The following is a 16,216-nucleotide window of genomic DNA, read 5'->3' on the forward strand; positions in this document are numbered from 1 at the left end:
ATGTACTAGAGAGATCATGTTGGCAGCATTCTAAACGACTGATGAGAAGGGAGTAAAATTGGCAACAGCAAGACCAAGAGGCTGTTGCATCAGTCCAGGTGAGAGGCGGTGAGGCATCCGGTCAGAGGCAGTGGTAGTGGGAAATGAGAATCGACAGATTTCTTAAATATTTAAGAAACAGAATTAACGGGACTTTGAGACCGGCTTAGTTAAAAAAGGAATGGTATCCAGGTGTCTTAGAGGGTGATAAATAGTGATCCCATCAGCCAAGATAGAGATTTCAGGGGAGCAGCTCCTTATAAGGGAAAAGAGACACGCAATTTTCTCCATATGTTGAGTTTGAAGTATCTTGGGATCTCCACATGGAGCAATCTCATAGACAGTTGGATGGGTATGTGATTCTGGACGTCACCAGAGAGGTCTGAGGAGGAGATAAAAACTAGGAATCGCCACTTTCCAGGTGGGAGTGATGAGATTGTTGAGGATAAGAAGGTGAGTGAAAAGAGGAGTCTAAGCAGGAGCAAGCAGAGAAAGAATCTAGCTCGGAGACGGGCAGGAGTGATCAGAGAGACAGGAGGGGCAGAAAGGGTGCCATTTCCAAAGTCAAGGGCATCTGGTCAGTGGTGCCATGGGAAGCACAGCGTTGGCAGTTGGCTGGTTATCAATGCTTTGGCATTGCAGCTCCAGTGAGGTGGTGGCATGGAGCCAAGAGCAGTGGTTTGAGGAGAAAGATTTTTTTTTAAGTAGAGCCATTGGTCTGTAGGTGACTCTTTCAGTAAGCTCAATTAGGAATGAAAAGATAGAGGAAATGTAATATTTGCGGGGGGGGGGGGGTGAGTTTCAAAACTGTAGAATGGAACAAGTTGTAGATTTAATAAGTTTTCTTTCCGAATATATCTCTAACTAATGGTTGTTTAAGCATATTTTAGATTGCCATACTTTTAAAGAAACACTAATGTATTTTTAATTGATTATTAACCCCAGGTGCTTTTACATGTTTTAATTTAATTTTCCATGGTAATATATATATTTCTTTATTTGAAGTTATTACCAAGGATAAAAATGTTATTAATGAAAAATTTTAAAATTTTAATGGCTTACTTCACTGAAAAAAAATCTTTTTCTTTCATTAATTATGAAAACATTATTGAACTGGTTGTTTGCAATTACTGTTTTTGCTTATTTATCTTGAGTTTTTAACAAAAGTACATTTTAGAAACAAAAATATATTTAGTCTAAATATTGAGAGTCATACTTTCTCCATAGTTTATTTTCTTTTATCAAAATACTTTTTTAAGAAACAAAATGGTAAGAAAATAAGTGTACAACATGCAGATTGTTTCAATCCTGTTGTAAAATATATTCTAGTATTCTCCGAAGTTAGGGTTGTGTGTACACACACTGACAGCCCTTCTGAGCTAATTAGAAAATTCATTTGGTAACAATGATATCTGTTATGTGTTTTGTTTAGTTTGCATAGTATGCCTTAATGAGTAGTTTTTATTTAATTATATCTCTAATTATGCCTATGGGAAAAAGTCCTTTTCTGACATTATTTATCTTGCCTATTTATATTATTAAAGCTAACAATTTTTTCCTCTTAAAAATATTTAGGCCAGCAATTTCTCCTTGTTCTATTAAAACAACAACAGCAGCAAAAGAAAACTGTGATCTTCACATTTAACTTTTGAGAGGGTATAGGAAAATAACTTGCCTGAGTTTTACATTTCAGCCATGACTAAAGCAGGTGGTTTTGTATTCATCACGGTGACTATCCCTCAGCGGAAGTCAGTGATGCTATGAAGTGTACAATTTAAGCCTATAGGCAGACACTTTCTATTTCAGGTTTAAAGAGATACGAATGCTAATTCACAGGCTTAAAAATATAAATGTTAACTATCCACTAGGTACTATTTTACATAAGCAGACTTCTTTTTTAAAAAGATACTTTTACTGATTTCAGAGAGGAAGGGAGAGGGAGAGAGCGTTAGAAACATCAATGATAAGAGATAATCATTGATCGGCTGTCTCCTGCGTGCCCCACACTGGGGATCAAGCCACAATCCAAGCATGTGCCCTAACCAGGAATCAAACCGTGACCTCCTGGTTCATAGGTTGACACTCAACCACTGAAGTACGCTGGCTGGGCCAGACTTCTTTTGATGTTAATAAATATTTACTTACAGAAAGAAACTTGAATGATCAGAGACCAGTGAAACAGATTTACTAGTTTTATTAGGTAGATTGGGAAATTGGAAAATTGGTCCTGTCACCAAATTGAAATTTTATTTTAGCAATATCATCTTGAGAAGGTTGCATCAAATTATATTTTAGCCATTAGATTCACTCTGACAATTCTCATCTTCATTAAATAAATATCTAATAATTGAAGCCTGCTGTGTTAATGGTAAATATAAGTTCAGTGTTCATCACACTGGAATTTATCTATAGATACTATATTTTAAATTGTAGAGAAAAATAGTAAAATCAGACTTCACTCTAGATTTTCTGTATTCCTCAGAACCAATCATCACTTAGGTGCTTAGAATGAAGTAACTCAGGCCCTTCTCCCTGGCTCCTAAGTCTGGTACGTCCAGGTAGAGATACACAGGTCCCCGCTCTCTGAAAGAAGAGGTTCCTATGAAGTCTTCGTAAACCGAAATGGCATAAAATGAAGATGCAATTACCATTAATTAATATGGAAAAGTTTTGTAGCGTTTCCAGACCAAATCATACCAAATAATACATAAAACCTAAAATAACACCAACATATTGTAAAAGCAGGGAAGCACTAATCAATGGAGATAAAGCCCAGATGCCCACAGACAGTGCAGAGCTCTGGCGGCTTGGTGCCAGAGATGCCCAGTGTGGCTCCGAGTGTGGTTCCGGGACCATGGGGCCCCTTGCTGCTCAGGTGCACGCTGCCTCTGTCATGGCTCATGCAAAACAAATGCCAGTGGCTCTCTTCATAAAAGCAAAAACCCTCTTTGGATTTCATTTGTTTGGCGAAAACAGGTCCTAATGTAGGTCTTTTGTCACATGAAGTGGCGAGACATGGACTTTCAGAGAGCAGGCTCCCTGTGTGTTCTCTTGGAAGTTAAGCCCTGTTTAGTTTTCCTGCACATGCTTATTGCTCCACTTGCCTGCCAACCAAGTCAGCATATCTCCAGTTAAATTGTTTTTAACTCAATTGTCTGTGATAAAAATAACTGACATTTTTTGAGTTTTTGAATGTGTTCATAATTTTATATACATTATCGCATTTGTTCTCATTTAATGAGATAAATGCTAATACTACCTTCATCTTATTGGAGAAGAAACCAAAATGCCAAGAAATATGTAAAGACAAGTGCAATAAGTGGTGGGCCATGTTTGTAAATGTCTATTTCATTAATTCAGCTGATATTTAAATGCCTGTCTACCCGTGGCAAGTACTGGGACGCACGAGTGAATAAAGCTAATGCTTCATGAGCTTGGAATATAGAGTTGATTAACAATAACACTATTATTAACAATAAGAGTCAATTAACTGTAATAATAACAACAACATAGATACTTCTATAGCATTTTTTTGTGCCAAATATTACTTTGAGAAATTTTTGTATGGTTACTTTACTTAATCCTCACTACAACCTCATACAGTAGGGAGTGTTATTATCCCCATTTTCCAGATGAAGAAACTAAAGCAAAAAGAGGTTAAGAAACTAGTCTAAGTGTGCCTAAGGTCACACACAGGAAATGGGTCTAAGTGTTAGGGATGTGATTTAGACCCAGACAGCTTGGCTCCAGCATCTGTAATCATTACGACTGTGCTTTGCTCATCATCTGTGATCATTAAGACAGATGATGAGTAAATAAATGTAAGTGTGATGAGTGTCATAAAGAGAAAATAGCAGAGTTCAGTGGGGAACAAGTAAGAAAGAGTCTTCTGGTAGGGGCCTAGCAGCTGAGTCCTGAGAGAGGGTCAGGCTAAGTCAGGTGAAGGGAGCAGGGACAGCATGGGCAGGGCCTGAGATAACCGATAACCACATTTGATGACTGGAAGCAACCGGTGTGGTCGGAGCTTGCCATGGTATCAAGAGAGGGGGAGGACCCAGATGGGGAAGGATCTTTTGGACATTTTCAGGTTTCGGATTTTATATTAAGAACATCAGGAAGCTAATGGAGGGTGTGTATTATGGAGTGTAGCCTGGTCTGGTTTGTTCCACACAAGTAGGGAGAATTGTCTAGAGACTAACTCACGTAGGAGGTCCTCCTGGTAATAGATTCTGACCCGATGATAGAAGTAAAGTAGGAGAGAGGTGAAGCGATTGAAGAAATATTTAGGATGTAGAATAAACAGGATATACAAACCTAGTTTCTAAATAGTATATTGTGTACTACTGTTAGCACACTTAATTTTTTTGGTATGTCTTTGAGCATGTGTGTTTAGAACCACAAGTGAATATAATCTCATAGTAGAAATGCACAGATTAAATGGTTTGAAAACATGCATTACCAAAAAAAGTTAATTTGTGGTTCTTTTGTGAAAGGCTTGGAAGATACCTAATTAAACAATTATAAGTTGAAATAAGTTGCTTTCAAATTATATTCCAGCCCATATTGAAATTTCTTTCTGAGCCAATGCATTCGCCTGACAAAAGGGCTTTTGTACCATTTCTGGAAGAGATCTTTAAATTTGTCAAGAATCTTATGATATTGACTATTCACCTCTAACCCTGAAAAATGAAGTCTTTCCAGGACATACATTGTCTTGATTTTTATGTGGTTACTAGAGGCCCAGTGCATGGAATTCATGCACATGGGGGGTGGGGGTCACTCAGCCTGGCCTGCGCCATCTCGCAGTCCAGGAGCCCTCGGGGATGTCTGACTGCCACGGAGGCAGGAGAGGCTCCCGCCACCGCTGCTGCGCTTGCCAGCTGTGAGCCCGGCTTCTTGCTGAACAGCGCTCCCCCTGTGGGAGTGCACTGACCACCAGGGGGCAGCTCCTGTGTTGAGCATCTGCCCCCTGGTGGTCAGTGCGTGTCATAGTGACTGGTCATTCTGCTGTTTGGTCAATTTGCATATTAACCTTTTATTATATAGGATTATTGTGCTTCTGAAGCATGTACAGTGGGGCCTTGACTTACGAGTTTAATTCGTTCCGAGACCGAGCTCGTTAAGGAGCTTGTTAAGGAGCTCGTTAACTCAAATTACTCTATCAACTCAATGCAAAAAATTGGCCGAGAGACAGCTGGTATCTCAAAAAACTCATTAGTCGGGACACTTGTAAGTCAAGGCCCCACTGTATTTTAATTAGGTGTCATTTGCCTTGATTGAGAGCATGCTGAGCTACTAACGTCATAGGTTGTTTTTCATAACTGTAGTCACTAAGCAATATAGAATGGCTCCTGAAGACTTAGCAGTGTCGGACAAGGTCAAAGTGACTTCCCCACTGCACTGCCTTTGTGCTGAGTGCACTCTAGTTACTTATTCTCCTCTGGTGTCTTTAGAGGAGTAAGAAACAGTGAGGTCTCTAAGTGTCCCGGAGGAAGATGCTTCAGTTGTCCAGTGCTCCGGCGCCAGAGTCACAGCATGGCTACCAGGACGTTGCTCAGTTATAGTAGTGTTGCTGAATTAATGGGTTACACAGCCCTCTGAGGAATAACAGCAGTAACAGTTGATATTTCTGCATCAAAATAGTTATTTATTCAAGCACTCCTATCTTCTACTTTGTAGTCAAGCTATTTCCACGTCAGTTTAGTAAGTAGGAACTTCATATTGCAGGAAACTAGGTAACTGGAGAAAAGTTTTATCACCTGGAAAGTGGAGATGGTGACAGGTGCTACAAAGGTTGAAAAAAGAATACATCTTTTTCCTGAGACATGAGTAGTCAGTGTGTTTACTTACTGTCATGATGGTGCCTTGTATAGTGTCGTTTGTGTGTTGAGGTGAAGCTCTAACCTTATGTCTCTTAAATTAAATCTCTACCTGTTTAGCAGAAGTCTTAAGTAGTATATATCTGCATTATGTAAGCAAGGCTTTCAGTATTAACGTTTTTAGAATGTGCTGATCCAACTTCTAACAAATAGAGAAAATTAGGGAAAACTAAAATGGTTATAAATATTTTTTTCAAATACAGTAGATATAAAACAAATGTGATTTTTCTGTTCTTTAAAGCAGATTTTTCTTAGACATTTGTAGCTTAAAATATGCACTTTATCAGAAAAAAATTATGAATGAATTTACTAGTAAGCCAGGGAACTCTATTTCTGAGAAAACTCAACCTGATAGATTGTAATGATCAAGCTGAGGAGCATTGAACTGGGACGAGAAGGATGGAACAGGCAAGGGCCTCGGAGAGACCCTCCCACTCATACCTCGCTTGGAGAAACTGGGTTCTGTGCTGCATAGTGTTTTGGCCCAGAGACACCCTGACTACGTGCGGTCTACAGGGAGATGCCTGGATTCGGGGGTCTGAAGTTTTGTAGCTGACAGAGGAGTGCATTCTGCCTAGATAGTGAGGGGACAATTTTACACAGACTGCTGAGTTTCCAACAACGTACGTCAACTGTAGTCATTTTATAAATTAAATGAGTACTACTGTGTTTGACATGACTTACAGTATATAGATTATGTTCATGAGAGAGTAGAGGGTAACTCTATAGTAGATACCCTCAGGAAGAAGGTTTTAGTTAACAGTGGCCATCTCGGAGAGCTTTTTGCTTTGGGTGGTGGTGGGTCCTGTCTATGTAAAGAAGGTATTTTTGCACCATTCTGACCTCTTGATAGCTCTCTGCTTACTATATTCCTGTAGTCCTAGCATGCGAATCTAAAACTCCTTCTAACTCTACAGGAAAGCTTTGATGTGGCATTTAAATTTCACAAGGCTTCCTACCCAAGGCGGATCTAGGAAATTTAGTACTGCAGTTCTCTCACACCTGCATGGGTTTTCTTTTTATTCCTTCTTTGCTTTAAGATGAAAATAAACAGCAAAGCACTTTATAAAATGTTGTGAGATAATGAAAGAACCAGCCCCATTCTGCTGCTTAGTTTTCCTGAGAGTAGTCTTTCGCTGTCCTCACCAACTCCAGATGCCTGAAGACCATGCCTTTGGCAGCAGTGAGACCAAAATTTCAGCAACAGAACTAGAGAGTAAAGGAAAACTGTGTGGACAAGTGACTAACAAACATCAAAATTTTCAGAGATCGTCAAGGGCAGGAGAGATGTTTTAAAAGTCCCATTCTTGGTAATTTTATGTAAGCTAAAGGTCTCTTCATTATTTTATCAAAATGTCATTTGGCAAAATACCTCCTATAAAATAGTGTGATAACGAATCTTTGGACGTTGTAAGGGATTGTTAATTTATTTCCAGTGCTGTTTGTATCAAGGGCAGAAGTCATAGCACCAGTAGTACAGTGATTTTATCATTTGGGAATTCAGCTTTAGAATTCATTTACACGTTAATTTTCTTTTTTTTTTTTTTTTTAAATATATTTTATTGATTTTTCACAGAGAGGAAGGGAGAGAGATAGAGAGCCAGAAACATCGATGAGAGAGAAACATCGATCAGCTGCCTCCTGCACATCCCCTACTGGGGATGTGCCCGCAACCCAGGTACATGCCCTTGACCGGAATCGAACCTGGAACCCTTCAGTCCGCAGGCCGACGCTCTATCCACTGAGCTTTAGAATTCATTTACACGTTAATTTTCAAATAGTAATTGATGTTATCAGAGAGGACTTCTCATGAGACAAAGGTAAAGATAGTGTTATCAGCTTGATTTCTCAGCTCTTGGAGAGAATCTCTTTCCTTCCTCCGCTTCTGTTTAGAAGGCTTGTGACTTGTTCTCTCTCATTATGAAAGCTAGACAGAGAGTCTCTGAGATTCTCTCTTAAGTGTGCTAGTGTTTTCCAGCAGAATTCGAAAAGACAGAAGTCCTTTATTATAAAGTGGACCTCAGGACCACAGAGCCTAAGTAGTTTGGGTTTTGTTAAGTTGTTACTGTTTTTGTTGTTATCTTACAAGACAAAGCTTATTTTTATACTGTTATATCACTCCTCGAACTGGTATCAAGAAAACAGTTATATCACAGAAGAGTTTTCTTTCCGCAGGCACTGGCAGAAATGGTACATGTTTGATTACATAGCAATTTGTATTCCCTATGTATTTTAATGCTCCCCTAAGCTGCTATTCATCATAAAAAGGAAAAAGTTTAAAGCCCTATTTAATTTTGCACTTGAATATCCATACTTGGGAGGGTGGCTTTGAAGTGATCTATATCAATTTCTGTAGGGTTTCTTGATTTTATTTGCCATTTTATAAATATTTTGTTCTTTGTAATAGAAGTATGTCATATAGATTCTTAAGGGGAAATTCCCATTTCTCTAATTTAGTGATCAAATTCCTTACAAAATAGCCAGGAGGAGGAGATGAAATACCAAAACATATGTTCTAATAACAGAGAGTTTTAGAAGATTACAAAGCACCGGAGATTTTCTCCCTCCTCCCCCAGATTATGTCTATGAATTTGAAAGAATTTCCTTTTGGAGCCCTTGCATCCTCTCACTGTTTCTGAAGGAGCCCGTGGTAGTTCCTATTGATGCTATAGCAACTGAAGTAGAAAATCGTGAGCATTCTGTTAAATAAAAGTGCCAGTTTATAACGTATGTCATTGCATGTTAATATTCTTTGAGTCCCTAATGATGAAATGTGGTTCTCAAATGTGTCTGATTTCCATCTGAATCCAAGGGAGTCATGTACACAAGGCTAGAACAGGATGCAGTGTGGCTTTGGAATATGAGTGTTTCTATGACACTTGCCCTTGAACTTAGAACCATAACAGATGTGAGAATTATGATGAGGACAACCTAATTTAAGTTTTATAAATTTTAGGAAATGTCATCTTTTATTGGTTTCAGAGACTTTTTCAAATGTTTTAAACACAATTTTCAGATAACAATAATGAAAAGCTGAGCCCCAAACCAGGGACAGGTGAACCAGTTTTAAGTTTGCACTACAGCACAGAAGGAACAACTACAAGCACAATAAAACTGAACTTTACAGATGAATGGTAAGTTCATATTTTTGTAAAGATGTTCTTAGCCATTTTGTAGGATTTTGTTAGATATTATTTGCAGCACTTCATCATCTTTGTGCCTTGCTTTGCTATAATGTGTGCTTCAGAATCACTTGGAGAGCTCGTTAAAACAGAGGACTGGGCCCTACTCGGAGTTTATTCAGAATGAGGAGGGATCCGAGAATTTGCATTTCTAGAAACTTCCCAGGTGATGCTGATGTTGCTAGTTCTGGGATATTCCTTTTGATAGAAAATGCCAAAGATAAAAAGAATTAATCACCTATAGACCATTTGTGTAAAAATAATAAACCTAGCATTTTGGAGCTTTTTGTAGTCTTGGTCCTGTGTGTGTGTGTGTGTGTGTGTGTGTGTGTGTGTGTGTGTTTGTATGTGTGTGTGTGTGTATGATTTTTGTTTTGAGTTTTAAGTCATAATTTTAATCGTGTTGAATGTACTCAATTCTCCCCTGCATTTATTTGACTTAACTGTATAATAAATATTCACGTTACTACTTAGCTTTCATAAATGTTATTTTATTACCTGTATATAGCCCATCAAATAGATGTACTACAGTGCACTTAATCATTTCTCTTTAATTGGGCAGTGAATTTGTTTATCCTCTTTTTATTTAACTAAATAAGACTATAATGAATATCTTTGTTTACAGGCTTTTTTCCTGCCTTTAAGAATACTGATTTGAGATATGTTTCCAGAAATAAACTATATATAGGTCAAAGATATTGCCAAATTACTTTCAAAAGAATCTTGTATCATTCTGTTTTACTAGCAGCATATGAAAGTACACATTTTGCTGTCTCTGGACCAATGTTCAGTATATTCATTTATTTTTAACTTGTATATTTGATTTTAAAATAACATTTGTTTCTATTTAATTGATTACTAGTAAGGTTGAGCTTTATATTTATTTAATGGTTGTATAGGTTCTCTTTAATGATATTTCTGATTATGTTTATTCCCATTAACCTAGTTAAATCTTACTCTTTAAAAAAAATCAGTTATGTAGCCTTCTTATATTCTTTCCCACTGTCTCATGGCCTTCTGTTTCAGAGTGCCTCCAACATTTTTATTTAGATTTATTACTATTGCTATTTAATATTGATTAATATAAAAGTAACTTGATCTTTCCTAATATACCATTAGTTATGTATTAACATAACTACATATATATAGTAATTATATTAATCATTTAATAACCAATATATTAATTATTTGACATAATTAATATATTAACATACTTAATCACATATCCATATAATTATTATGTTACATATGTTAGTATATATAATATGCATAAATAATATATAATATAGTTATATATTTATTAATATATAATTAATTATATGTTCATATGATAATATTAATATTTATGTATTCCAATTCACTGGCTTCTATTTGTGTTTATGTGTGTATGTACTTTACATTAAAATCTTTGATTAAGTAGTATATTCAAATATTATAGAATACTTTCTATGTTCCAGACACTATTATAGACATGGGGAGTGCATCAGTGAAAAAAATAGGGGGGAAAAAACCTTTGTCCTGTAGGAACTCACATTCTAGGTGGAGGAGACAGACAATATACATAATAAATAAGTGAATTGTATAATACATTAGAGTACTAAGTGCTCTGGAAGAAAAGAGAGCAGATGAGGGTGGTTGACAGGGTGGACAGCATCATTGGGAGGATGAGGAGTGAGCTGTGCACAGCTTGGGGACGAGCAGAGAGAAAGCCAGCACAAGGCTCTGCAGGAGCAGACCTACTATGTGTAAGGATCTGTAAGAGAAGCTTAGATGTGTAGCCAGAGTGGAGTGACCAAAGGAGAGAGCAGTGGCAGAAAAGGTCAGCCAAGTAAGTGAGGAGGACATTTGAAAGATAGAGGGTATCTGGTTGCTGTGTAGACAGAGGCCATCGGTAGAGATGGGAGATCAGAGAACAGGCTGTGGCACTAGCAAGGTGAGAGGCACTGGTGTCTTGGGCAGATGGCACAGGGGAGGCAGTAAGAGGAGACTGGATTCTGGATATGTATTTGAAGGTGCAGTCAATAGAATTTTTTTATGAGCCCTAGCGTTTGACCTCTGCTTTTTAAAATTAGGATATCTCTGGCCCTTTCTCTTAATATATAATTTAAGATCACAGAAGATTATCATCCTTACTCTGTTTGTCTTTTCTATTCTCATGATTCTGGACAGAAGGGCTGGTTTCTTATAAAGAATCTCATCTGAGCACTTTTTTTTTTTTTAAGAAAAAAAGGTTCAGTCCCTCTTCTTTTGAACTTTTTCATCTCTAAAAACTGACCGTGAATTATATTCTCTTACTCACCAGTTTCTTATTTCTTTATCAAAGAAGTAGTTAGCTTTTTTCTGATTATGCGAGTATTCAATATTCATTATAAAAAAAAATTCAAGAAAGGATGCAGTCTTTTTCATCTCTGCCACACAGCGTCCTACTCTTAGTTTAGTTTCTTTGAAGACAAATGAGGCAGTAGAGCCCATGGACTAAGAGCTTGGACTCCAGTTTTCTCACCTGAAAATGGGCATATTTAGTAGAACCCACTTCAGAGGTGCTTGTAGAGTTAGTGAGACCACGCAGAAAAAGTCCATAGCACTCAGCACATTGATGAGCCCTAAAGAATCCTTAGCTCAAGTACCATCTTTTGTAAACTGCCTTTCAGATTCTTGGCAGTTTCCTTGTGAGGTATTTGTCTTTTTCTTCTTGAATTATAAAAGGTGTTTATTTCTTACAGGAGTAAGTGGGGTGATACCATTGACTTTCCTTTGTTGCAGATATTTCCCCCAGTTGGTTGTGTCACAGTTTTTTATGGTGGTTTTGCTCTCGGTTACAGCCTGTGAGCGCATGCCTAGAAAAGCCTGTCCTTCCCAGGATTAGGGAGAAAGCTTTCTTGTTTTCCTCTTAATTTCTGTGATTTTATATCAAAAATTATATGTTTAGCCCTTCGATAACTTATTTCTCCATAAAGTGTGCTATAGAGCTATAGCTTAATTTTTCCACATGGTTGTTCCTTTGTCCCAGTCCCATTTATTGAGCAATCTCTTCATTTCTCTGTGATTTAAAATGCCATATTAACATATGCTAAATTTACTTACTTGGTTACTTTGTCTTTTCCACTAATGGCTCTCAATTCCTACATCAGTGCCATGATGTTTTAATCATCATAACTATTATACATGAGCATTTTATTTATGCCTGTGTCATAGTTTTCTCAGTGAAATACAACGTTAGTTTCTCTTTACCCAAGTGACTATATACTTTTTTCTGGTTAAAAAGAAATACATATTAATTGCAAAAAAGAATTCAGAATTTACAGAAAAACACAAAAGAATCACTGACAATAATGCTTCTGAAATGACACTTATGCCACTGCCTGTTTTTTCTGACATTTTTCTCTGGGAATTTACCCAGATGGATACACATTCTTTTTTTTTTTTTAATTCCATATTATACATGGATGCCTTTTTAAAAAAAATAAATTGACTTTTGCCTAAAAGCATTTTTTATAAAATAAATTAGCCTGAAAGCATTTTTTATAAAATCTTGGCCAAAAATTTCATGATAATTTGTATTGTTTACTGAGTCACTGCTACTTGTCTATAATTAATGGTTTTTAAGTTATCGTAACTCTTAAGTTTCATTTCCTTGTTCACATTTATTCTAAATTTGAGAAATTGTCGCATTTCTGTTAATTTAATTTTAATCGGAGTCAGATACATTTTCCTCTATTTTCTTTCCCACTTCATTTCCCTCCCTATAATATGTGATGCCATGACTGGTCGTCACAGAAATTCATTGAAGTTGTTTATTTAAATTGGTCTAGCATTCTGCTCTCACCAAAATTGCTAACAGAATTATGGCCATCATCAGGTGGGTAGTAAAACTAACCCAGAAAACGTCTTGGGCTTCTACAAACTGGTGCCCAGTCACCTGCCATATTAACAACAGTCCAAACTGGAAGTGGTCTGCAGAGGGCAGTGCAAAGACCAAAGAAATGTCTAGGCCTTTTTAAAGTATTAATTTAAAAGTAGCCTACGGAAAAAAAATAAAAAGTAGGCTAGAACAACAAAGTCTAATCGGGCATATGATCAAAATCTGTAGAATCGGTAAGGATTAGGGTGAACCATCCTGAGTGAGGATAAGAAGGGAGACAATGTAATTAAGTTATAAAATTCAAGAGAGAGCTGGGTAGAAATGTGAAGCTGATCATCATAGAAGCATTAAAACAATGTGGAAGCGGTCCTTTTGTATTTCTAGGTCTCCTTTTTAAGATAAGTAGGTTAGAGTAGTCACCTTGATTATCAAAAGTGATATTTTCTAAGTACTATTAAAATAATACACCCTACATTTTATTTGATCCTGAATTTTTGTTTATTATTAACTTACTGGTGGGACCACTTGCTTTGTTTTGATGACAGGAGCAGTACATCCTCCAGTTCTAGAGGGAATGGGACCCACAGCAAACCGGAGGGTCAGGAGGAGTCCCTGGTCCCACAGAGCTCGGAGCCGCCTCCAGCAGGAGATAGCGAGACAGGTAAGCCGTGGCCGTGCTTTGTCATCACAATCCCCAATGATGGACGTCCACCCATTTTTCTGATCCCTCAATGGTGCCCTTGGTTTCCTGTTTTTAATGAATTACTTTTTCCTCTAGTCTAGCTCTTACTGTTGATAAATAGGTGACAGGTTCACCAAGAAGGGACTGTCAGTATTTCACATGGGGCATCACAGTGCAACCGTTTCCCTCTGTGGACAAATGGCCAGGAAACGTGGTCACCGCCCTGACAGTGTGTGCACTGTCAGTGTCAGTTTGGATCACCTGCTGTTTTTATACCAAGCATTGGAATTCAGAGTATCTGACTTGATTTTTTTCAGTGTGTATGTGTTTTATGAAGGAAAAGAAAGAAGGAATATGATCTAAACGAGTTATCAGTGAATCTTGTTTCATACAGGAAGTGCCATTTAGGGACTTTTTCAGAACACTTTCCTAGAATATTTTTATGTAATACTAGAGGCCCAGTGCACGAATTCATGCACGGGTGGGGTCCCTCAGGGTGGCCTGCGGAGATTGGGCCCCAGCTCGTGCCCCCACCCTTGCAGCCCCAGCTCCCGCTCACAGCCCTGCAGCCCCGCCTGGCACCCTGCCTTGGCCTGGCACCGCCCCCTTACCTGCTCCACCGCCCGCCGGCGGGGCGATCAATCGGGGCCGGCCCCCCCGCTGCCCCCCCTGGTCGCCATCTGTGAGGCGATTGGGCCCCCGCTCACACCCGCCTTGACCTGGCACCACCCGCTCACCTGCTCCACCATCAAGGCCGGCAGTGCCTCCACTGTTGCCCGCTGCCAGCGCCACGTTGATGATGCCTGCCGTGTTCCGCGCCACCCCCTGGTAGTCAGTGCACGTCATAGCAAGCGGTTGAACTCCCAAACGACCGTCCGAGGGGACAATTTGCAGGCTTATATGAAAGAGTCCAGCAAAGAGCTTGAAACAGTCGATTCTCAATAAATATTTGATGAATGAAGGAATAAATGCATTCTGTTTCTTAAGAAGTGAACAGATATTTTAGTGCAACAGAATTTACAAGAATTAAATATATGTAAGACAACTGTCCAGTTAGGTAAGCAGATGTCCAGTTAGAAATAAAAAAGAGATCCGTAAGTGTTTTTAATGGGCAAAACAGAATTTAAAGTAGGCTCAACTGCACTATTGGTTCAAGATAGTTCAGGTTATGCTAAATGTTTGAGGGGCTGAAAAATACTCTGTATTAAGTTTAGCTTTTGTGACGATTAGAAACAAGCAAGATCAGGTCATCTCGGCTGTGAGGCATCATTGTCACCAGATATTCTCACATAGAGTTAGTTCCCAAAGGTCCAGCACCTCTGGAAGAGGCTGAGGGCACAGCTGGGCACCACTCCTTGAGGGTGTTTGTATTTGTGCATGTCTGTATTTGTGTCATACTGAGGGGAAGTTCATCTGAGTATCTAAAGTTTCCTTGGCCCCCAAAGGGTTAAGAACTACTTATACATAAGAGAGCTGGAGTATTAAGTTGGAACTTATTTTCCTAAAAACAGGTTGGGCCCTGGCCGGTTTGGTTCAGTGGTTAGAGCATCAGCCTACACACAAAATGGTCATGGGTTTGATTCCCAGTCAAGGGCACATACCTTGATTGCAGGTTTGATCCCAGCCCCAGTCAGGGTGCATGTGGGAGGCAACTAATCGATGTCTTTCTCTCATGTCAATGTCTTTCTTTCTCTATCCCTCCCTCCTCCCTCCCTTTCACTCTTCCTCTGAAAAATCAATGAAAAAAAATATCCTCAGGTGAGGATTAAAAAAAATCCCAAAAAACAATGTGGATTTAATGATCATTTGGTTTATTTCCCAGAAGCTCCTGAAGAATCCTCAGAGGATGTGAACACGTCCCAGGAAGGTGCATCTGCAGAAAGCACAGTTCAGAGCCAAGTAGACACAGGTGAGCTGTCTTCTCTCTAGTTGCTTCAAGTGTTAGTCTCCTAGAGTCAGAAGTAATTTCCAAATAGATGTGTTGTGGAATTTTCCTCTCCATTTAGGGAATATTTTAGTTTCTATTAGAAAGTAATTATAATATAACTAGAGGCCCGGTGCAGGGATCCCTCAGCGTGGCCTGCTGGATCGGGCCAAAACCGACAGTCCAATATCCCCCGAGGATGTAATAGTGCGTGAAGCCGCAGCTGGCCGGGGCAGAGCCTGAGCCCCGGCCAGGCGCTGTGCTGCTCCCGCTCATCCGGCCCCGCTGTGCCTGCCACTGCAGCCGCTCAGTAGGCTTGCGCTGCTCCGCTGCGGTCTCCACGTGCCCGTCCTAGGGCGATACTGGCACGCCCATGACTGAGAAGTGGCCACAGGTTTGCGCCCAGTCAGTCCCGATGCCGGTCCGATCCTGGTCCTGGTTCGGATGGGGGAGGGGCGGGCACAGGGAGTGTCTGTGGGAGAGGCTTGAGCTGCCACAGCTGCACTCACCAGCTGTGAGCCAGGTGTCTGGCACCGGTCAGTCAGCTGAGTGGCACTCCCGCTGTGGGAGCACACTGACCACCAGGGGTCAGGTCCTGTGTTGAGCAACTGCCCCCTGGTGGTCAGTGCGCGTCATAGTGAACGAGAT

At 39.3% G+C, this 16,216-nt stretch overlaps 1 protein-coding gene across 7 annotated transcripts in view; it reads left to right on the forward strand.

Moving 5' to 3' along the window:
* Positions 1–16,216, forward strand: part of DCAF6 (DDB1 and CUL4 associated factor 6) — an 82,143-nt gene that overhangs the window by 52,278 nt on the left and 13,649 nt on the right. For 5 of the 7 annotated variants that reach the window (XM_023763249.1, XM_023763251.1, XM_023763253.1 and 2 more), the window contains 3 exons: positions 8,935–9,052; positions 13,508–13,623; positions 15,467–15,553. In XM_023763249.1, coding sequence (XP_023619017.1) covers positions 8,935–9,052; positions 13,508–13,623; positions 15,467–15,553 — 321 coding nt within the window. The remainder of the gene's footprint in view (positions 1–8,934; positions 9,053–13,507; positions 13,624–15,466; positions 15,554–16,216) is intronic. The other 2 variants (XM_023763250.1, XR_002831856.1) reach the window with 2 other exon arrangements.

Source organism: Myotis lucifugus, unplaced genomic scaffold (assembly GCF_000147115.1).
Source record: "Myotis lucifugus unplaced genomic scaffold, Myoluc2.0 scaffold_279, whole genome shotgun sequence".
Lineage (NCBI taxonomy): Eukaryota > Metazoa > Chordata > Mammalia > Chiroptera > Vespertilionidae > Myotis > Myotis lucifugus.